At 50.6% G+C, this 22717-nt stretch overlaps 2 protein-coding genes across 7 annotated transcripts in view; both read left to right on the forward strand.

The window, feature by feature from the left end:
• The window catches only part of Stard10 (StAR related lipid transfer domain containing 10), a 34202-nt gene extending 26359 nt beyond the window's left edge, over positions 1-7843 (forward strand). For both annotated transcript variants that reach the window (XM_070035075.1, XM_070035076.1), the window contains exons 4-8: positions 4021-4168; positions 4671-4774; positions 5350-5467; positions 7111-7163; positions 7420-7843. In XM_070035075.1, coding sequence (XP_069891176.1) covers positions 4021-4168; positions 4671-4774; positions 5350-5467; positions 7111-7163; positions 7420-7665 — 669 coding nt within the window. In that variant the 3' untranslated portion in view covers positions 7666-7843. The remainder of the gene's footprint in view (positions 1-4020; positions 4169-4670; positions 4775-5349; positions 5468-7110; positions 7164-7419) is intronic.
• Positions 7844-9503: 1660 nt separating this feature from the next.
• The window catches only part of Arap1 (ArfGAP with RhoGAP domain, ankyrin repeat and PH domain 1), a 59166-nt gene continuing 45952 nt past the window's right edge, over positions 9504-22717 (forward strand). For 3 of the 5 annotated variants that reach the window (XM_070035077.1, XM_070035080.1, XM_070035078.1), the window contains exon 1: positions 9505-9579. The gene's annotated coding sequence lies outside the window, so the exon portion shown is untranslated. Of the gene's footprint in view, positions 9580-22717 lie in introns of all 5 variants that reach the window. The other 2 variants (XM_070035079.1, XM_070035081.1) reach the window with 1 other exon arrangement.

The following is a 22717-nucleotide window of genomic DNA, read 5'->3' on the forward strand; positions in this document are numbered from 1 at the left end:
TGCTTCTTTTCTTCTGGGCATAGTAAGCTGTTCCAAGTGCATCCTATGCATTCTCTGACCTAGCACTGGAATGACTCCTTTCTCCAAGAAGACTTAAGACTCAGGGGCCTTTTGATTCCAAGATACACCACACTATGAAAACTTGAGCCAGATGGACTCATTCAGCCTCCTTGCTTGCTGTACTCATGCTGCTTCTGGCCCTTGGCACTGGCTGCTCTCTCTGCCAGGGTTATTGGCACATACCTTCCCTCCTAGATGGCCCTTCTCCACTGAACCTGATCCTCATACATCCCAAGGAGTTACACTGGACTTTTTGGGGCAACTTCTCATTTCCAAGCAGTTTTCCTCCTTCACCTGGAAGCCTAGGCTTCAGATTTCTCTCTGATTCCTCTTGGCTTGGAAGACAGAGCTGAAACTGGGGGCTGCTGGTTCAGTGATGGGTTTTAGTCACACCCTTTTCTAGGTCACACTTGGCAGGCTTTCTCCCTCTCTCTTGCTTGGTTTTTTCCTTCCTTCCTTTCTCCCTCCTTTCCATCCTTCCTCCCTCCCTCCCTCCCTTTCTTTTTCTTTCTTTCTTTCTTTCTTTCTTTCTTTCTTTCTTTCTTTCTTTCTTTCTTTTCTTTCCTTCTTTATTTTTCTTTCTTTTTCTTTCCCTCTTCCTCTCCCTCTCCCTCTCCCCCCCTCTATTTCTTCCTTTCTTCTATTTATTTTCACTTTTTCGTGCTGGGCTTGAACTCAGGGCCTGGACACTGCCTTGATCTTTTTTGCTCAAGGCTCACACTCTACCACTTGGGCCTCAGCTGTTCTAATGACTTTTTAGTGGTTAATTGGAGATAACAGTCGTAAGTACTTTCCTGCCTAACATGGCTTTTAACCTCAGTCCTCAGATCTCAGCCTCCTAAGGAGCTACGATTACAGACATGAAACACCAGCACCTGACTAAATTATATTTTTATTGTATTTAAGTAGTTGTACAAAACTTAAAGATAATTTAAAAAAAACTTGGAATAAAATAAATAAAAAAATTTTACACTAGAAAAAAAGTAGTTGTATAAAGAAGTTACCATTAAACAAATCAGTTAACTACATGAATCTTGATTGATGTCACCCTTTTCATCATTCTTGCCTATCCCTTTCAATTTTCTTAATTTTTATTTATTTATTGCCAGTCGTGGGGCTTGAACTCTGGGCCCTCAACTCTTAAGCTCAAGACTAGCACTCTACCACTTGAACCACAGCACCACTTCCGGCTTTTGCTGCTTATGTGGTGCTGAGGAATCAAACCCAGGGCTTCAGGCATGCAAGGCAAGCGCTCTACCACTGAGCCACCTTCCCAGCCCTTAATTTTTATTTTTAGTCAGTCCTAGCACTTGAACTCAGAGCCTTAGGCACTGTCCCTGAGCTTCTTTTGCTCAAGGCTAACACTGTACCACTTGAGCCACAGCACCCCTTCTGGCTTTTTTATTTATATGGTACTGAGGAATTGAACCCAGGGCTTCATGCATGCTAGGCAAGTACTCTACCACTAAACTACATTCCCAGCCCAATTTTCTTAATTTCATAGGATATACATTGAATATTATAACAGTTCTCCCCCTCCTCCCTTTATTTATCCATTTATCTGCCCCTTCCCCTTGACTTTCTTTTCTCCTTCCTTTTTTTTCTTTCTCTTTTACTCTGTTCCCCCACCCCCTCCCTCTTCTTCTTCTTTTGGTGCTGGAGACTGAACTCAGGGCTTTGCATATGCTAAGTGCACACTCTTCCAGTGAGCCCTACCTCCAGTTTGAACTTTAGTGTTTTGGGGTTGTGTTTTGGTTAGTTGTAGGGCTTGAACTAAGGGCAGGTGCTGTCTCTGAGCTTTTCATTCAAGGCTAATGTTCTACCACTTGGAGCCATAGCGCCACTAATAATTTTCTGGTGGTTTATTGGAGCTAAGAGCCTCACAGACTTTCCTGCTTGGGCTGGCTTTGAACTGTGATCCTCAGATCTCAGCTTCCAGAGTAGGAGGATTACAGGCAAGAGCCACTGGTGCCCAGATTAGACTTCACTTTCTTATTTCTAAAATAGGACTAACCCCCTTGAACATTACTGTAAAATGAGGTAATGTTCCTAAAGTATTAGGTCTAATACCTGGTTGTATGGTCTCCCACTATGGCTTCTGTTGGTGGTAATGGGATATGAACTGAGGGCGGCCTGCTTGCTAGGTAGGTACACTACCTCTGAATCACATCTTGGGAGAGTTTTTATTTAAAAATTTCCCTCTCTTGTGCTGGGAATGTAGCTCAGTGGTACAGTGCTTGCCTTGCATGCATGAAGCCCTGGGTTCGATTCCTTAGTACCACATAAACAGAAAAATCCGGAAGTGGTACTGTGGTCCCAAGTGGTAGAGCACTAGCTTTGAGCACTAGCAGCTTAGGGACAGTGCCCAGGCCTAGAGTTCAAGCCCCAGGACTGGCAAAAAAAAAAAAAAAAAAAAAATTCCCCTTCTCTGTCCCTCCCTCACTCCCTTCCTGTTACTTTTTAGTGGTACTTGGGTTCAACACACACACATTTGTGCTTGCTAGTCAGGTGTTTTACCACCAGAACCACAGTCCCAGTCCTTTCTTGTACCTTTTCTAAGCATACATTTGTTTTCCTAAAATGAGATGGAGATTATATTCTACCTTCCATTTTGTTACCTGGGTTTTCCCTCCGCCATTTTGTTCCTGCAAAATTTCAGCACATCGAATACTCAGATCACTCAAAAATGTCCTTAGAGGTGGTGTCCAGATCACTATGCAATCCAGGCCATACTTTACATGTGGTTGGTATATCCTCTTAGACTCTTTGTCTTGCCAAGTTCCTTTGTTATGACCTTGACCTGTCAACGTGAAAGTGTCCTGTGAAGAGAAGGGGCCAGTAGAATGTCCCCATCTGGTGTTGTCTGATTATCCTCTTGTGGTGTCACATAGTTGGTTCCTCTTTATTTTCTGTGATCTGAAGTTTGTGTAGGGCCTGATGAGTTTCATGTTATTAGAATCCTCAACAGGTGTGGCTTGGCCTTGCTGTGGGAGCCTGTCCCCATCATTAGGATTGAGAAGGGAGGCAGTGCAGCTCCTCCCTTATGTGGTTGCATGTCTCTCTTGTGAGTGCAAAGTAATATATGTGGTTTCCTTGCATTGCCTGAATGCTCTTTGAGACACCTTTATAGAAATCTCATCCATTTGCTGAGGGCAACTTGATCTTGGGGGTTGGGCTCTTGGGTGAAAAAAAAAAAAAAAGAAATCACAGAACAACATTGAGTTTCATCTTTCAGAGTGCATGTCTAGGGAAACCTGGTCCTGTTTTTACTTACATTCCAGATATGTGAGCTGGGTTAAATTCCAGCCCTACTGCTTACCAGGCTGTGGGCAACTTATTTAACCTCTTTTAGCCTCAAGTTCCTCCTTGGGTTTCTCTTTGGTAGAGTTGTTGAGAGGGAATATTACAGTAAGTGAAGCTAATATGCAAGGATTATGAAGTAGGAAGATACTAATGATGGTTTTTTTAATTACACACAAACATACACAACATGCACACACGTGCACATGCACACACATATACACACTCAGAGGGCAAGCAGTATAGCCAGGTGATTAGTACTAGGAAAGGAAAGAAACCATGTATTAGAGTATTGGTTTTTCATTTCTGTTTTCATTTAGCATATATCAGTCCCAGGGTCCATCTGAATCAACTGCAAATTTCTTCTTGGGAGGAGCCACAGGGGTCTAGGAGAGCATCTATGTAGAGAATGTATGGGAACAGGGACAGTCTACCTGGGAAGGTTTCTGGAGGAGGGGCTGGTGCTGTATATGGATGGCTTCAGAGAGTGGCTTCTGGGGGAGCTGGACCAGGCTTGTGGTTAAGAAGTGAGTCCATGTGGGCTTCATAGCTCTTGTTCCTCCCCTTCTTTCTTCTCCCTATACTTCTATAGGGACCCTCTGGTCTCCTGGCCAGATTTCTGAACCATTTGTGACCTTGACAATCATTGTCTGTCTGCAGTGCCGGATGGAGTGCCATGACGTGCCAGCTGAGACGCTCTATGACGTCCTACATGACATTGAATACCGAAAGAAGTGGGATAGCAACGTCATTGAGACTTTCGACATCGCCCGCCTTACTGTCAATGCTGATGTGGGCTATTATTCTTGTGAGCAGGCACAAACATCCTCCTCCCCACTTCCCTCCCTGAAGCCCTCTCCATGGCCAACTAGCCAGAGACCAAGGCTATCCTCTCCTTGGGGCACACCGATGGGTGCACTTACCAATATGCACACACATGTTCACAAAGATGTACCTCGCACAAACACAAGCACACTCCATATGTCCACACCACAGCCACATATTCACACACATTTACACACACAGTCCCAATAATTCTGTTCTTCTCTCATATACAAACAGACCAGATCAGGTGTAGGCTATGTGAAGTTGTGAGGAGGTATTAAAGGCAGGGCTTCTCTCTGCTCTAGTTCCAGCTGTGGGACTGTGGTGGTGGATGCATCTGTTTGGATTAAGGAGTAGCTGGCAGTTAATTAGGCATCTCCAAATCTTTTCCTCTGCTATGTACAATGCTCCCCTTCCCCCCAAGCCTGCCCACCCTGCAGGCAGGTGGGCCTGTGGTCTGGCTGAACTGTCCTTGCCCTCCACAGGGAGGTGTCCCAAGCCTTTGAAGAACCGTGATGTCATCACCCTCCGCTCCTGGCTCCCCATGGGCGCTGATTACATCATTATGAACTACTCGGTCAAACATCCTGTGAGTAGACCTGACTTCTTTGCTGGGTGGGCAGAGGAAGGAGCCAGGCAGGGCTGGGCTATGGCTGCCACAGTGACTTCTGATTGACTTTGGGGCAAGCACAGTCCCTCTGGCCTTCAGTTTCCTTCTACAGTAAGGATAATGGGTTCTGTCTCCCTGCTGGGGCTCTCAAGCAGATCAGGAGAGGCAGTGTGGGCTTCTCAGGTGAGGGGGTGGGAATGACCTGACTGGTTTACTGAGTTCTGGGATGATACTAGCCAGGAAACTGGTAGGAGACAGCAGGATCCTGTGGCTCTGCCTGAGGAGGGGGCCATGTTGGGAGGACATAGCTGGTCTGGGTCTGGGTTATGTGTCTCTAAATGCTCTTGAGCTTTGACCCTAGACTGGCACTTTTTCGAGAAAGCAAGATAGGGCAAAGATGACTTGGTCCACTTCCTTTTTCCCTGCCCCACCTCAGGCCTGGCCAGAGGATGTGAACTGTGTATATATGCATGTTTGTGCGTGCATGTATCTATCACAAAGACATTTTGACTCTGCCTGCACCTGAGCCATTTCCCTGTGCCTTCCATCCCCAGAAATATCCACCTCGGAAAGACTTGGTCCGAGCTGTGTCCATCCAGACGGGTTACCTCATCCAGAGCACGGGGCCCAAGAGCTGCGTCATCACCTACCTGGCCCAGGTGGACCCCAAAGGTGAGGGCTTCACGCTAGCAGCCTGTCATGGGATCCTTCCCTGTACCCTAGGGGATGGGTTTGATTTTTAGGGATCTGGAAGGCCATCTGTTAGGAGTGGTTTTGTATTGGGAATGTCCCCATCCAAAGCCAATGATTTGAAAAGAATTGGCAGAGTTGGCAGCTTGCGCCTCTGCACAGGCTTAGAGCTTTCCTCATGAGCTCTAACATCTCCTACACAGATCTGCTCCTGCTCACTGGCTGCTTCTCCTTGATCAGTCTTTTCTGCTCTCCTCTCTTCCCATCCTGGAAATCCCAGGCCTGTTTTCTCCCTCTTGGGGGGGCTCATCCACTCCCATGACTGCTCTGCAGTTGACCACAAGTCTCTGTCTGCTGAGACCCAGACTACTGTGGCTATCACATCCTAGATATATGTCTACCACAGGATGTCTCTGAGGCACCTGTGACATACTATCTCCAAAGCTGAACTCCTACCTCCTGCTCTGGACCTGCCCTTTCTCCTGAGTCTCAGCCTTCCAGTCACTCCCCACCAAGCACCTGTGGTTCAGCACTTTTCCTCAGCTTCCAATGGAGTCCCTGATTCTTCCTGATTTGCCCTCCAATATCACTCCTGGCCCTATCATTTCCATTTGCAGCTACCTAATCTGTCTGAAGCTACTGGAGAATTTTTTTCTAAAATGCTTATTTCCTTATGTCTCTTACTTGCTTAAAATGCTTCTATGATACTTCATTGTCTTTGGAGTCTACTCTGAGCCTCTGCCTAAGTCTTTCAACCCCTCAATATCTGTATACTTTCTCATTCTCATTCCCTCAGCTAGCTATCTACACCTCTGCTCCCTCCTCAGCCCTCCAAGACTGTGTCAGGTCTCCTCTCTGTCCCTGATCCCCAAGGGAATGAGTCCTGCTTCTTGCACTGTAGACTTATTTTCCCTTCCAACAGAACACCTGGCACAGGCTGGACCCCAGACAATGAGTTCATCTTTGAATTCCCAAAGCTAGTCCAGGATGGGGTGTTACAGCGAATATGGACTGAGTGAATTGGTTGAGTGAATGGCTAGAGGCTGGTTAAGTCTTGAATATCTTTGCTGATCACACCCAGAGACCAGTGGGCACAGTGCCCCAAGGCCAGAGCTCCCTGGCCTTCATTGAGTGAGTGCATTGGGTATAAGACCCAGGTAGAGAGACAGGTAGTGAGCTGAACTGTGAATTTCAGGTCAGACAGGCTGGGGTACTTAGCCTAGGGGCCTGTGTAGCTGGGGAGGGGGTTTAGAAGGAAAGTCAAAAGAAGGGCTGAGCCAGTCACGATGGAGGAGTTAGGTATGAGAGTGGATAGAGGCAGCAGGGTAAAGTTCGTTGGATCAGAATTACAACTTACAAGTAGCCAGGATCACTTGAGACCCTGTGATTTTCTTCCATGAAGCTCTGCAACTCAGCAGAGGGACAGTGGGGACAGAGTTGAGCCTGAGGACCTCATGTAGGAAGGAGTAACGAAGACACTCCTTGTCTTGAGAACCATCTTACCTCTTCCTTGGAGAAGATGGCTTCATTGAAGCCCAGGCAAAGGGTGGGGAGGGGAGGGATAGGGCTGGATATCTGAGGCCACCTCTTCCTTTTCTCACCTCCTACCCTTCCCTGCCCCACAGGCTCCTTACCCAAGTGGGTGGTGAATAAATCTTCTCAGTTCCTGGCCCCCAAGGTGAGTTGCCTTGGGACTTTGAGCTGTCTGGGTTGGGAAGAGGTTGGGGCTGGCTCTGGAGCCAGGGGGTGGGGCCAAGGGTGGAGACCAGTTATAGGCAGAGTTAGAGAATGAGGTTAGGCCCCAATCAGGGTGGAAGTGGAGCTGAAGCGGGGGATGTGTGGTTGGGATGGGGGAGTGGCAGAGAGCCCTTGGAGGGACCTGGGGAAGTGTGGGTTGTCCCAGCTGTCCCTGACACTGCGTGCTGGGTCTGCAGGCCATGAAGAAGATGTACAAGGCGTGTGTCAAGTACCCAGAGTGGAAGCAGAAGCACCAGCCGCACTTTAAGCCCTGGCTGCACCCGGAGCAGAGCCCATTGCCCAGCCTGGCCTTGTCAGAGCTGTCGGTGCAGCATGCAGACTCGCTAGAGAATATCGACGAGAGCTCCGTGACAGAGAGTCGGGAGGAGCGAGTGGGGGGCGCTGGTGGCGAGGGCAGTGACGATGACACCTCGCTCACCTGAGCGCTGCCCCACTGCGCCTGCTGCACCGAAGGAGACTGGACTGGGGCTGAACCTGGGGCACAGAGCCTTCTGCACTTCCTCCCCTCCCCCACCCCACTTCCTGGGGGCTCTGGGCTCAGGCCCAGGTGGCACTGCGGCCTGGCTGGACACAGTCCCAATAAACGATCCCACAGCCTCAGCCAGCTCATCCCCGTGCCTGCTTCCCACCTGCTCTGCACTGTGCTGCCCTGGTTTGAGGTTCTGCAGTTGTTGCCTTAATGTTATTGGTCTCCTGGCCTCCTATCCTTAAAGTGCCTCCTCATTTCACCATGTGTAGCTGGGAGAAGGGGTTGTCCTCTTCCTGACCTTTGTCCCTTCCTCCCTGTCCAGTAGCTTATTCTTATCACCCACTTGTTATTGTTGCGTGCTCACTTTGTGCTTTAAGCCAGGCCCTTTGGCTGCCTTACTCTGCCTTCTTGGAGGGTGGAGGTTCTACTGTAGGATCTCTGGCTCAAGGCCCTTTGCTTCCCAGCTACGGACTAGGCATCTGACCCTCTCCCCCATCCTGGGGAGGGAGGTGGGGTACAGTTTCCTCATGAATGCAGTGCAGGCCAGGCGGCAGGCTCTTAAGATTTACATCCTTCCTAGGTTATATAGAATGCCTCAGGACTGCGTTAACATAAACAGCAGAGCCCTGGATGGATGCCAACTCAGTCCTCTACCTGGCTGCTGAGATTTAGAGGGAGGCCTGGGCCACCTCTGGTCTTTGTGGCCCCTTCTACTCCCCCAAATCTGCCAGATCCAGAATTTGGCCTTGGACTCCTTGGGGCCAAGAATTTCTCCCCAAGTCTGACTTTAGCCCAGCCAGCAAAAGACACAGTCTACTCAGAGCTAAGTCTTTCCCAAAGAATAGATGAGTGGCCAGTGAAGTGAGTGGCCAGGAGATTCTCTCATTGTGATGGATTTCTAGTGTTACTTTGCCCAGTGTTCTGCTCTGTCACTGTGGGCAAACCTGGAAAGTTCTTAGAGCCTCATTTTCTCATCTATTAACTGGAGTGATAATTTTTACCTTTAAGCAAGTGTGAGAATTGTGAGCAAAGGAATAAATTGCCCAGCACTAAGCCTGGCATTTATTAGATGCTCCGATTAATGACACCTTCCCTCTTCTCAGGGGAAACCCTTAATCCAACTCGGTGAGAGTTATTTTTAAGAAATACCCACTGTGCATACGGAAAAGTAGGATCTCAGAGAAGGGCTGTTCCTAGAAGTGGCTTGGATATAGGACCCAGAGGGCCCACTGAGCCTGGGGCCCTCATCTCTGCATGTGCTGGGAAGAGAGGTAAAAGTCTAATGTTCTCTAGAAGGACACGTCCCCAGCACACAGAGGAGGTGGACTCAGTGGGAGAAATGGGGTACCCTCCAAGAATGTGGTTCAGCAGGTCTCCTGGGGGAGGGGCCACCAGCCAGGTTGTCCCAGGTCGGCCACGCCCCATTCGCCCCGGGATGTGTGCAGTTCACTCCTCCTGGGGGCAAACTCCCTAGAACAGGGGTGGCCAGGAAGGGAGACTCTTAGAGAGTTGGAGACTCAGCAAGAGGGTTGTGTGTAGGGATTGTGTGTGACCTAGGTCTCTGGAGATGGAGGAACGGGGCGGGGGTGGGGGGGAGAGGGAGCAGGCTGAGACTCACGGTCCAATCCGGTGGGCAGACAAGTCAGGAAAGAGGAATCTGCGAGTGTGACTAGGCCGGGGGCGGGGCCAGGGCCGGCTCCGGCCCCGCCCCGGCCCTCCCCGGGACATCACGTGGGGCGGGCGGGCGGAAGCGTCCCGCGGGGTGGGCGCGCCGGGTCGGTCCGCTGCCGCGGGGTGGCACAGGCGGTGTGAGTCAGTAGCGGCGCCCGGGCCCCGGGTCCCCGCGTGGAATCTTCGCTCGAAACAGGTCAGTGCGCCTGCCGGGGGCCACCGCGTCCGCAGCCGTCCCCCCCGTGGCCAGGTGTGCCCTAAAGTGTCCCCATTCCGCAGAAAGGAAAGGCGAGGCTGCGCGGCCCCACCGCGCCTGGCGCGGGGTCATGCTCTGCTTGCTGGGGTGGTGGAGGTCGCCCCGACGATGAGCCGCCGGGGCGGACCGGAGGGAGGAGGGTGAACTGGCGGACGCTAGCTTCCGAAGAGGGGCTGCGCCCCACTGCCCTGCGGCGGGAGGGCGCTCGGGCTCCGAGCCAGTCCACCTAGAGCGCCTTGCCCTTCTCACCTGTGACCTGAACCTCCCCAGCCCCTTGGTCCCTGAAACCCTAAGGGATCTGCAGAGCCCTTGACCCCATGCCCTGGACCTAGGGCTCCAGTGACCTTGGACAAGCTACTTCCGGTCTCTACACCTCAATTCCACATCAGTAAATGGGGGCATGGCCTCCCAAGAGCCTATGTGGCCCAATTGCTGCGAAAACATGGGGTGTGTTCACTGAATGGGGTCAGGCTGGAGTGGGTGGTTGGGTCTGAAGTGTGCCTGTGTGGGCTTAGAGTATAGGATGTGTGTGTGTGTGTGTGTGTGTGTGTGTGTGTGTGTGTGTGTGTGTGTGTGTGTGTGTGTGTGTGTGTGTGTGTGTGTGACTGATTTCCCAAGGTGGGGGTGTGTGTGTGTGTGTGTGTGTGTGTGTGTGTGTGTGTGTGTGTGTGTGTGTGTGTGACTGATTTCCCAAGGTGGGTTTTGCTTACTGGGAAACTGATCTCGAGCCTTCAAGGTGGACCTCTGCCTTAGACCTTTCTCCAAATCTGGTGTTCCAGGGAGTTTTCCCTTATCCAAAGACTAAGGTGTGTGTGGGGAGTGGACTAGGTACTTAGGGAGAGATTTGACTACACAGTAGGGTCTCAGACTGAGACACTTGTGATGTCTGCCCATGGACAGCCAAGAGCTCCCAGCTCTGGAGACCTCCCAACAGGATCATTACAGGGTAGAAGGAACCCAACAGTGTCAGAGACAAGTAAGGCAAGTATGGACCCGCGGGGGCCCAGGGAGGAAGAGATGCCTTGGTGGTTAAGTGGCAGTGTACCATAAGGGCAGGGGCCTCCAGATGATGGTGTACTTCGTATAAGCGCCATGGAGGGATGGCAAAGAGATGAGTATGGCTTTAAGGACTGGCTGGGGAATGGTGTGCAGAGAACTCATCCTTGTGTCCCATGCTGGCTGGGGATTGTCTAGACCCTGCCCTGGAGCCTGTGCCTCCCCATTGGCCACTTGCTTACTGAAATGGGAGGGAGGTGTCCTAGGCAGACTTCTGGTGACTGGTGAGGAGGAGGTAGCCTCGTTGCCTAGGCTGCATCTGGGCATTCAGGCTTCCAAATTCTGTCCCAGCCTCACTCCCAGCCTCATCCCCACAACCTGGGCTCCAACTATTGCTTGTCTACACCTCAAGACAGCCTTTGGTGTAAGTTGAATGTACCTCTACCCTCAAGCTAGTTCCCCATCCAAATCCTCAAGTACATTGGCACTTTTAGGGTTCAGAGATGGTTTATTTCTTGCCTCTTCTTCCAACCTGCACAGCTTTGGAAGGGTCTCCTTGGAGGTCTGCAGGAGGTCCTGCAGAGGGCCATAGGATCACCTGGGATCTGGGGCCTGAAGTCCTAGGATAGCCACCAAGCACTCTGCATGTTCCCATACTTTAAAGAGCTTCCATTTTCCATCTGTAGGGTGGGGTGATAAGACCTAGTGCACTGAAGAAAGACTAAGCTGGGGGCAGGAATCCAACTAAGTCTTTCCCCCAGCAAGTGTTGGGGAAAAGAAGGCAGAACCAAGGGAAAGGACGGTTGAGGGGACAAGTGGTGGCTCAGAGTATTGGGACTAGTGGTGGACTGGGCCTGAACATCAGTTGGAGGGAGGGGAGTCCCCACTGTTCTCTGGGGGCCTCTCTTCTTCTTACCCCAGTCTCTCTTGGCTGAGCTCAAAGCCAGCCGCCAGTGCCCAAACAAGTGGCCTCTGTTCCCAGGGGAGGGGGAGGGGAGGCGGCCCTGGGCTCCAGGCCCGTCTGTCCAGCACTGACCCTGGCCCCCCGCCCTTCGCTCTCAATCTTAACCCTTAGGGGCCTGGATGGGGTCCTGAATTGCTTGAGAGCTCATGGTCCTTACTCACCAGCTGTCTCCTTCACCCTACTTTAGACTCCTTAAGGGTTCTGAAGGGGATGTGGTAGGAAACCCTCCCTGAGGAATAATGTCCGTTCCTTGGGCAGCTCCTGAGGCCAGACTTGGCTCCCTTCACAGCCCTGTACAGAAAGGCATTTAGGGAGGGGATCTATGCTAAAGGTCGGAGTCAGAAGCTAACATCCCCTCCAATGTTCACTCCCCACAGAGTTCAGGGTCTGCAGCTGACTCAACAACAAGGCCCTTAGCTCTGATTCAGAGAGAATATGGCATCTTGTCAACCTTCCCTCTGCTCTGAGCTGGCACTCTAGACCTGTACATTCTAACTAGGGCTTTGAGGAAGACAGTCCCAGCTCAGGAAGGCAGAGTTGATGTGGGGCCAATGTGTATGGCTTGGCTTTGCATGGCCTTTTGGAGTGTTTCTCTCTCTCGTCCTGTAGGTCATAGTTCATAATTAAGACATGATTACTGAGATAGAGTGATTGAGAGGGGATAAAGAGTTGTGACTAGTTCAATAACAGTATCGTTTAGTTTAGTGTGATGAATGATTATTTAATTGTAGTAATAGTAACAGCAGTAGCTGTTGTTACTTAGAAGCTTATGTGTGAGGCAGTGTGCTAGATACATTTTGCACTGATGACCCCCCCTTCCCCCAAAAGCTGCCCTATTGTCATTTGAGAAACATCTATTCCCAGCCCTGTTCCTCAGGCATCCCTTTCTCCCCACAAGGCCCAGAAAGGGCCTTTGAGAACAAAGAGACAATAGTTGGGTGGTATGAGTACCGTTCCTATTTGCAGATGAGGAAACCGAGGCCAAGGGGTTAAGTGATTTGCTGGGGCTCAGTTGTTCTTTAGATTTGTGCAAGTACCCTGAGTACTGGGAGGCACTGCAGACAAGAGATCCAAACTTAGTCTGGCTCTGGGAACTTGCCATTGGGTCACAGGCAGAGACTGGAGGGCTGCTTGGTTGGTGACATTGCTTGTGATTAGCTGTGGAGTCAGGATGCCTAGGTGACTCTGCTTGCAGATTGGACAAACTGCTCTGGATTCCAGCTAAAAAGAGCCCAGGTCTAGGGGTGAGCACTTCCCAGAAGCTCATTTTCTTATGCTGTCTCTCCTGGCTTTGGGGGATGCAATGATTCTCCCAGATCCCATGGTCTATAGAAAGGTAAGGAACTTTCTGTGGTCTTTGAGCTGAAGAGTTAGGAAGCTGAGATGGGAACCCAGGCCTGGTCACAGCCCCCAACAGCTTCCTTTAGATACTATCCATACTGCCATGTCCCAGATTTTTTATTTATTTTTAATTTATTGTTATTGGGGCTGGGGAGGTGGCTCAGTGGTAGAGTGCTTGCCTTGCATGCATGAGGTCCTGGGCTCCATTCCTCAGCACTACATAAGCAGAAAAAGCTGGAAGTGGCACTGTGGCTCAAGTGGTCGAGCACTAGCCTTGAGCTGAAGAGCTGAGGGACAGCGCCCAGACCCAGAATTCAGGCCCACGACCAGCAAAAAAAAAAGAAAAAATATTGTTATTATACAAGTGTCCCAGGCTTTTAATCCCCAAACAAACCAGGAGCCAGCTTAGGATGCCAGGGTCTGCCACAGAGCAGGGGTAAGAGTGACTAACTGGAGGATTTTCAGAGCCAAGAGGCTAAGGTGTAGAGTCTACCACCTGTGGCCAAGTGTGTGCGGCTCTGGGCCAGAGGGTCCCAAGGAAGTTCAGTGATCAGATTTGTCCTGGGGGGATGTGCCAGAATCTTCCTCACCATCATCTTCATTTCTGTGAGGACAAAGGTATAGGTGGTTGACATGACCTTTCATGGGCCACTCCTGTTACAATCCAAGACTGGATAGGGAACAGCAAATGGAATCTTGGCTGTCCAGGAACCTTGGGATAGCCTAGTCAAATCCACCTCATTTAGTTAGGCTGGCAGTGGATAGATAAGTCCCCCACGATAGGAAACAGTGCAGGGCTGAACTGCTACTCCAAGTTAGCCCCTTAGGTGCCTGCATCTCCTCTGCCCAGTGTTCTTACTGTCCTGGAGGAGCCTTCTCCACCCCGGGCCCATGAGCCCCAGATATGGATAGCACAAGACCAACTAAACTGGGCAAGTGAGGGGAGAAGGAGGTGGTGAGGGAGGGAGGTTTTCCACCTCCCCTACATTGACTGCCAGGTTGTTGAAATTCTGAGTCTGGGATTTGAGACATGAGAGAGTCAAGGTGTTTTCCCCTAGGCTTTGTTGTGCCTGACATTCTTGGCTTCTGAATTTCTGAAAATCCAGGTTCCAAAAGCTTAGATCACCCCCAGTTGCCAATGAACCTGAGCATCCAGGCTGGTGCTATAGTAAATAGCTGGAACTATACCGAGGCTTAGAGTTTGGTGAATTTCTAGGAAGGTCTGAGGCCCCACTGGCCTTGTGGCTCTGTGTTCTCTGCACCTGCCATATTGGCACATGTTCTACACTTCACTTTCAGAGTCTGTAGAGCAAGCTCTACAGTGGTAGTCCTGAAAGCTCTGGGGCTTTGGGTGGGAAGAAAGAGGTTAGGCCCCATCTAGGAGCAATGGGAGCATCCCTGTGAAGACCAGTGTACAAGTGCGGGGAGTCCCAGAGAGACTGGTGGCTAAGTGGGTCAGAGAACAAGATTAGGGTCACACCTTGGGCAACAGGCCAGCAGAAACGGGCTCAGCAGACCCAGATCAAGTCTCTCAGAGCCAGATCCAGGCTGGGGGACTCTACAGAGTGGGATGGTAGGGAGAGACATGTATCAAGGAGACTGAGGGGAGACACTCTGCTGCCTTGGGGTCCAGGAGCTGAGCCTCCTTTTCCCAAAGATCCCCTGGCTAATCCCCAGTTCCTAGCCTAGCCCCTTCCTGTGCTATATGCTTCTGTGTTGGATGTGCTCCACATTGGGACAGCCCCCTGATTGCCCACTGGATTGGGGAGGTGAGACCTACCTCTTTTTTTTTTTTTTGGCTGGTCCTAGAGCTTGAACTCTGGGCCTGGGTACTGTCTCTGAGCTTCTTTTGCTCAAAGCTAGCATTTTACCACTTGAGCCACAGCTCCACTGACAGCTTTTTCTTTTCTTTTTTTTTTTTTTTGGGTCCGGTTGTGGGGCCTGAACTCTGGGCCTGGGCGCTGTCCCTCAGCTCTTCAGCTCAAGGCTAGCGCTCTACCACTTGAGCCACAGCGCCACTTCTGGCTTTTTTCTTTTTGCTTATGTGGTGCTGAGGAATCGAACCCAGGGCCTCAGGCATGCAAGGCAAGCGCTCTACCACTGAGCCACCTTCCCAGCCCCCTGACAGCTTTTTCTGAGTAGTTTATTGGAGATAAGAGTCTCATGGACATTCTCGCCTGGGCTGGCTTTGAATTGTGATGCTTGGATCTCAGCCTCCTGAATAGCTAGGGTTATAGGCGTGAGCCACCAGCACCCAGCAAAAGATAGACCTTTATTTATCTTTCAGTTGGTTATGGGGTTTGAACTCAGCCTGGGTGCTGTCTCTAAGCTTTTTTGGGGGGTCAGTTGTGGGGCTTGAACTCTGCACCAGGGCACTGTCCCTCAGCTCTTCAGCTCAGGGCTAGTGTTCTACCACTTGACCCACAGTGCCACTTCCTGCTTTTTCTGTTTATGTGGTACTGAGGAATTGAACCCAAGGCCTTTTGCACACGAGGTAAGCATTCTACCACTGAGCCACCTTCCCAGTCCCTGAGCTCTTTTTTTTCAAGGCTAGTGATCTACCACTTTGAGCCATAGTGCCACTTCCCGGGGCCTGCCTCTTGATAGGCATGCTGGGTAAGGCTTATCCCTACCTGACCCTTAACCCCTTGGTCTCTGCTGGGGACCCTCAGCAAGCTGTTATGCAGTTTTGCAGCAAAAACCTGGCCTGGTTCACATGTTAGGGAATGAGAAGGGACCAAAGGCAGGAGCCAGTGGATGGGGCCCTGAGTCCCACTGGGTAATAGGGAGTTATGGGGAGATCACTACTTGCCTTAGTGGTGGTGGTTGATCTAAGACACTCCTGGGAGTCTGGTGTGGTGCTCACCTGCTTTGGGATCAGTGGTTGGCAGCATGTGAGAGCCTGAGAGCCAGAGATTCCCCACAGTGTTTATCAGGCCATTCCAGCAGGAAGTGGCTGGGGTGTCTCTGAGGTTGGAAGAAGGAGCAGGCCCAACTACAGAGGACTCCAACAAGCCTCAGAACAGACTGTTGGGCTTTGCCCCTCTGGTCTGAACTTTGCTTTGTCTTGTCCAACAACCTCTGTCCCTTTCTTGGGCTCCTAAAAAAGGTAAGCTGGTGTTAGACCCAGACCAAATGCCTCCCAGTACAGGTTGCTTCTCTGCCCACCCCTTCCATGCATGCATGTGTAAGTGTGTGTATGCGTGTGTATGCTCATGCATACACATACCTAGTCCCTCCCACTGCCCATTGTTGCTTGGGAGGCTTCCTGGGAAAGGTTTTGGGTAGAGGAGGGTAACATCAGGAGAGTGAGCAAGCAAAGGCTGCACATGCCAACAGATGTCACGAATTGAGCACCTGCTGTAAACCAGGCTTCAGTTTCCATTCCTACATTTCATATACTTACTGGGCATTTTCTGAACACTGTTCTGACTACTGGAAATACAGCTATAAATAACTGCAAGGGCTATACCTCCCAGTTGAGGTGATCGACATTAACAAGTAGATCTATAAAATAGTGACACATGGGATGCTGAGGAATGAGACCGGAAAATGAGAGACTGACTTGATAGGCAGGGAAGGAAGGCCTTGCAGTTGAGAAAGTTCTTGAAAATATGGAAGGAACCATGCAGTTGTGTGGCCAAGAGTGTACCAGGCAGAGGCAGTTGAGTGTTGGCCCTGAGGCAGGAGCCATTGTTCAGAGTCTTCACATTGAAGAAACATTAAAGTAAGTTGATGAGACGCATAGGGACTGGTCACCCAGGCTGAACGGACCCCATGCCCTCTTTGGTTTTTACTCTGAGGGATCCAGGGTCACTGGGTAGTGAGAGCTGGTTTTAGTGGATCTATTCCCTCCCTTCCTCCCTCCTTCTCTTCTCTTCTTTCTTGTTGGCCATGGAGCTTGAACTCAGGGCTTGAGTGCTGTCTCTCTGAGCTTTTGTGCCCAAAGCTAGCACTCTACCACTTTGAGCTACAGAGCTACTTCCAGTTTTCTGGTGGTTACTTGGAGATAAGAGTCTCACAGACTTTTCTGCCTTGGCTGAACCACGTCTCTCAGATCTCAGCCTCCTGAGTAGCTAGGATTATAGGCATGAGTGAAGCACCTGGCTTGATATCTGTTTTTAAGGTGTTATTTATTCTTCACAAGCCTGCAAAGTAAAGCTCTAAGAATCCTTTTATATACATGAGGAGACTTAGGCTCAGAGCAATGATAAGAATCCTTCTTTCTGCTGCCCATGTGCTTTTTCCCTGCTGTCCTTTCCTGCCTAGGCTCATTCTGCATCTTCTGAAGAGGTGGAGTGGAGAGAAGGGCTCAGGAAGTTCAGACTCTCCTGTGTGACTTTGAGCAAGTTTCTTCACCTCTCTGAGGTTCTTTGCTTGTTCTAGACTATTCTGAAGATTATGAGGCAGTCATGTAGTGGTAAGGGTTCTGTTGGCACAGCTAACAGTGTTCTCAGCTGGATGGGTGATGGAGCGGGAAGTAGGAGTGGGGTAAGGATGCTCTTTGTGGCCCTGAACAAAGTATGCAAGGAGGTAGAACTAGGAACCTTCCCCCTGCCTGCTGTCTGTGTACAGCAGGAAAAGCCAAGGTCATCTATCAACTTGGAGGCCAAAGCCTATGGGCTTTGTCCCTGTCTCCCCTCTCCCTCCTGGCCTGGCCCCTGCGCCAGCCACCCATCCTCTTTCCCCACCAACATAATAGCTTCCCATTTCAGCATGGGCTGCTTGGCTTCTGGCTTCTCTATTCCAAGGGCCAGCTAAGGAGAAAGCTGGTCTGAGCCCTTGTCACCTGAGCCACTTATTCTAAACTACAGAGAAGCCCACTGAGATCCTCTTGTGTGACCGGGTTTTCCATTTTTCTCAGCTCTCCCCTTCCCCATTAAGGTCCGTGCTGTCCCTTGACTGCTCAGGTGCATGATCAGGGTCCTAGCAATGATGGTGCTAGTCACTGTGGTCCGTCCCCTCTTGCTTCCTGTGCTGTGTCCCTACCCCTGTGCACATCAACCCTTTTGTGGTCAGCCAGCTTCCCGTTTCAGACTCATTTAGGCATGCACAACCCCTAGCCTCCAGGGGACAGTGGTCACACAAGAACCTTCATAGAGTCATCTGTGGCACCTCAGGCCTCTCCCAATATATGTGGTAGCAGAGGTGATAGGAAGTCCCTGGTCCCAGGAAGGGTGTTTCTGTGACTGAGGTCAGGCAGGAGGCCAGTCCCCAGCCATGCTGGTGGCAGGTGCCTGGGACTCCACAGGTGTGGGATGTGTGGGTTACCACAAGGTGGGAGGGGCTGAGTGGAGGCTCTAAGAGTGTTGGGGGGAGCAGGGAAGGTGGCTCTGGGCTAGGACTATGGGTAAGAATAGGTAAGCTGTCTGAAGGTTTGCCCATTGGGCCCCACGGTGCTCTTGCCTATAGATGGGGGAAAGGCAGTAGTAGGCACAGGGCCAGGAGTCCAGTACTATGAGAGGTCAAGTGTTGGGGTGACTCAGAGTGCCTGCCTAGCATGTGTGAAAAACCTGGGGCAAAAGATGGTGGCAGGGCAGGTAGGTACAAATTGCCCCCATTTGGGGGACAGATATATAGTGAGGCCACAGATGGATAGTGTGTGACAGAACTTTTCACAAAGCTTTTACACCGTATACAGGAATGTGATTCTAGCACATTCGAGGTTGAAGCAGGAGGATTTCAAGGTTGAGACCAACCTGGGCTACATAGTGATACTGTCTAAAAAGAAACAAAAGCAAACCTTTTTACTCTCAGTTTCATTTATTTGCAAGTGCTGGGCTTCACAGAATCCCCCCTCCTCCCTGCCTGACCCTTTTTTACTGTGGGGCTTGGGCCTGAGGAGACTGGGGTGAGGATCAGAGCTGGGGTGGGGTCAGATGCATGTGGAGTGGATGCAAACCACAAACCCTTTGAGTCTCATGTCTACTACTGGATCTTTGCATTTTCCATCTGGAAGGCTGCTGGCCTCCTGGTGCCTGGAAGGGAGATCTTATTTGATTAACTGAATTTGAGACTCTCAGGAGGGGCTGGTGGGGCAGGAGGAACCTGTAGGTCTGACTCCAGTCCAGTTGGCCCAGGACAGGAGCGGTTTCATTTCTTCTTCTCCTTTCCTTCCCTTCCCTTCCGTGTGATGGTCCTGTGGCTTGAACTCAGGTCTGGATGCTGTCCCTGGGCTATTTTGCTCAAGGCTAGTACTCTACCACTTGAGCCATAGCTCCATTTCTACCTTTTTTGGTGGTTAATTAGAAGTAAGAGTCTCACAGACTTTTCTGCCTAGGCTGCCTTCAAACCGTGATCCTCAGATCTTAGCCTCTTAAGTAGCTAGGATCGCAGGCATGAGTCACCGGTACCTGGCTGGCAATTTCATTTATAGTTCCTTTAGTCATATATGCATATATTTAAAATCATGGTTACCTTATTATTGATGGTATTAGAGAACAAATTGCTGTAACCTCCGTTCTAATGACATCAATTTATTATTTTCCTAACAATAACCATTATTTAAAAATAATAATGGCCATTATTATTTTTATTTGCGCACTGGAGTGGAGGTAGGGTCAAACCCAGGGTTTCAAGCATGCTAGATAGTGCTCTACCATTGAATGATACCTCCAACCTTTTCCTTCTAATTCTGTAAATGATACATAGTTCCATCTTCAATTATGTAAATTATATACAGTTGCATCTTTTAATCAGGTAAATGACATAGTTTCAGAAACTTCAAACAATATAGACATGAAATCTGTAGAAAGTGCAAGTTTCAGCTGAGCATCAGTGGCTCATACTTATAATCCTAGATAGGAGGCTGAGATCTGAAGATCACAGTTCAAAGCCAGCCCAAGAAGGAAAGCCTGTGAGACTTTTTCCCAGTCATGGGCCTTGAACTCTGGGCATAAACACTGTCTCTGAGCTCCTTTTTGCTCAAGGATAGAACTCTACCATTTGAGCTATAGCACCATTTTCAGCTTTTTCTGTGATTAATAGGAGATAAGAGTCTTACCGATTTTCCTGCCTGGGCTGGCTTTGAACCTCGATGCTCAGATCTCAACCTCCTGAGTAGTTAGGATTACAGTGCCAGCCATCAGCATACAGCTCTGTGAGACTGTTACCTCCAATTAACTACCAAACAGGCCAGAAGGGGAGTTGTGGCCCACATGGTGGTGTACTAGCCTTGAGGACAGCTCTCAGGACCTGAGTTCAAGAGTGCACACACACACACACACACACACACACACACAGAGTGGAATCTTTAGAGACCAGTAGTGACGATGAGGGTACTATTCAGTGGTAGAGAGAATACTCTTGCCTAGCATGTACAAATTCCTGGCTTCAGTCACTTACAACACACACACATACACACACACACACACACACACACACACACACACACACACACACACACACACACACACACACACACACACACACACACACACACACACACACACACACACACACACACACAGAGGAGTAGAATAAGGGTAAGGCCTAAAATTGCTACCAGAGAGGTCTACTGTCCCTTAGTCATTAATGTCCTTAATAAAACTTTGGTTTATTATTTTATTAGGGTGATGATCGGGCTGCTGCAAAAATGGCATGCCTGCTTCTCACCAGGTCCTCTGTGTATGAATATCCACATGGTGCACTGTCCAGCAGGGCCAGGTGGATGGGTGGAGTGAGGGCCAGGAGAGGAAGAACTGAGCCCTGCTGTGGATGAGGTCATCAGGCAGGGTGCCAGGTAGGAGCTGGGGTGAGGTACTCACTGGTGGCTAGGAGACCTGAAATCTCTGGAATGCTGAGGGTCCTGACTGGAGCCTGGCTTATAAGCTCGGTTCTAGTTGCTGGCCTTGGGACTCGTACAGGAAGTGACAGCCTTCGCCTGGGAGAACTCTACAGAAAATGCAAGTCTGGCCTCTCGTACACATGTGGTGACGTGTCCTAGTCATCTGTGAGGCAGAGAGGGACAAATGGACGGCCTAGACCATAGTATGACTCTCTTAGGACTCAGAACCAAAGTTGTGGGGCCAGACTGTAGTCTAGACTCATCTTGTACCCTGGGGACAGAGTTCAGGTCTTGATTCAGGAACTGGGCAGCTGAGACAGCTCTTTATGCCCCTAGGCCAGGGGGGGACTCCCACGGCTCCAGGACCCCAGAAGATAGACCCTACCACAGCTGGAGCAGGGCAGGGCATGCCTGGAGCCTGGGAGAGTTATGGGGAAGGAACTTCTTAGTTGACTTGTTTGGGGTAGATATGTAGCAGCTGTTCCTTGAAAGGCAGAATATAGCTTCTTGGTGGGGGGGACGGGCATATCCGTGGTTTCTCTGCCTTTGGTGGGGAGGGTTACACAAGTCACCTTAGAGTTGAGGGAGCTGCCTTTGCAGGGAGGCGGGGGGTCACTTCTGCACCCTCTAGCCTGGGAACTCCACCCTCACTTAGTTCCTCATATCTACAGGAAGTGTCCCCAAGACTTATTGCCCTGTTAGCCTGAGCCCGCAGAGACCTGCTACCGCTCAGGAGGGTGGCAGATGCCCTGGAGGCTGGTCTGGCTTGTAGGTACCATTTGGGAACTGGTGGGGCAGGGTGGAGGTAAGCATGGGGCACATGGGGCTCTAGGAGTTGCTGAAGTTGGGTTGATGATGGTGGGTGGGAGGCTGAAGGCTGAAGGCTGGGCGGAGGGGTGGGGTGGCCGTGGGCTGGGTGAAAGTGGGAGGTACATGTGGTCTTGGTGGGTAGGTTATGGTACAAGTGGGTGGGGTATGGTTTCTAGGCCTAGATGACTGTGTGTTGGTGAAGATCTTGGAGGGCTTTCCTGAGGTTGGAGTGCTAGGGATCCTGTCCAGCTGACTGCTTGGCTGGGAAACTTAGGCTGGGGGCATGGGGAAGGCCATGGAGAGGAAGAAGAGGGGACAAGCCTCAGGACTCTGGTTAGCCCTAGGCCTTCCTCTCTCCCTTCCTGCCCCCTGCAGGCCAGACCAGCCTCCAGGGCATCTGCCACCCTCCTGGGCGGTAGCTGGTCTCTGTGGACTCAGGCTAACAGGTCTGAGGCTTCTCTAGAAGCCAGAGTTGAGCTCTCTGCAGAAGGGTCTGTGGGAGTCACTGGCAGGCATCCTGGCCCCAGGGACTGAGGAGCAGAGTATGGAATGCACTAGGATCTTTGACTGTCCTGACTGCCCTGACTGGGCTGATTCACTCATGCAAAGCAGAATGCAAATAAGGCCGGCCCAGGAAAGAAGGGTCCACCCACCCGGTCAGCAGGCCTTCAAGTGACTAACAGCAGTCACTAAACTCTCTGGATGTCTTGTGTTCCTACTCCACTGGATTTCTGTCTCCCGCTCAGTAGGGTCCTTTCCTGTTCTGGACCTTGCACATTCTGTTCCCTTTGCCTGGAACAGCAGCTTTCTTTTCTTTACCCATCCAACTCCTAGGAAGTCCTCACAGCCTGGAGCCCTCTGGAGAGAGATTGCCCTCACACGGCTGCCTAGAGGCAGTCACATGCTCTTTATACTCCAGCAAGTGACTTGGGTAAGTCCCTACTTCATGCAGGCCTTGGGATTGGCCTGAAGATGAGCCAGGTGGAGGTGGGAATAGAACGGGCTGGCACATGGTGGCACTTAGGAGATGGAAGAAGCTCAAGTGCACCTGTCTCTGGGTTCAGGCTCTGGGTCATTCTGCTGTTGGTGTCACTAGTCATATTGGGTAGGGATGCCAAGAGGGAGTTGTCAGGCTGGGACAGAGATGAAGTAATGAGAGTTAAACCCTTGGGGTCGAGATA

This window comes from Dipodomys merriami, unplaced genomic scaffold, assembly GCF_024711535.1.
Source record: "Dipodomys merriami isolate MVZ:Mamm:240054 unplaced genomic scaffold, mDipMer1.0.p SCAF_25, whole genome shotgun sequence".
Classification (NCBI taxonomy): Eukaryota; Metazoa; Chordata; class Mammalia; order Rodentia; family Heteromyidae; genus Dipodomys; species Dipodomys merriami.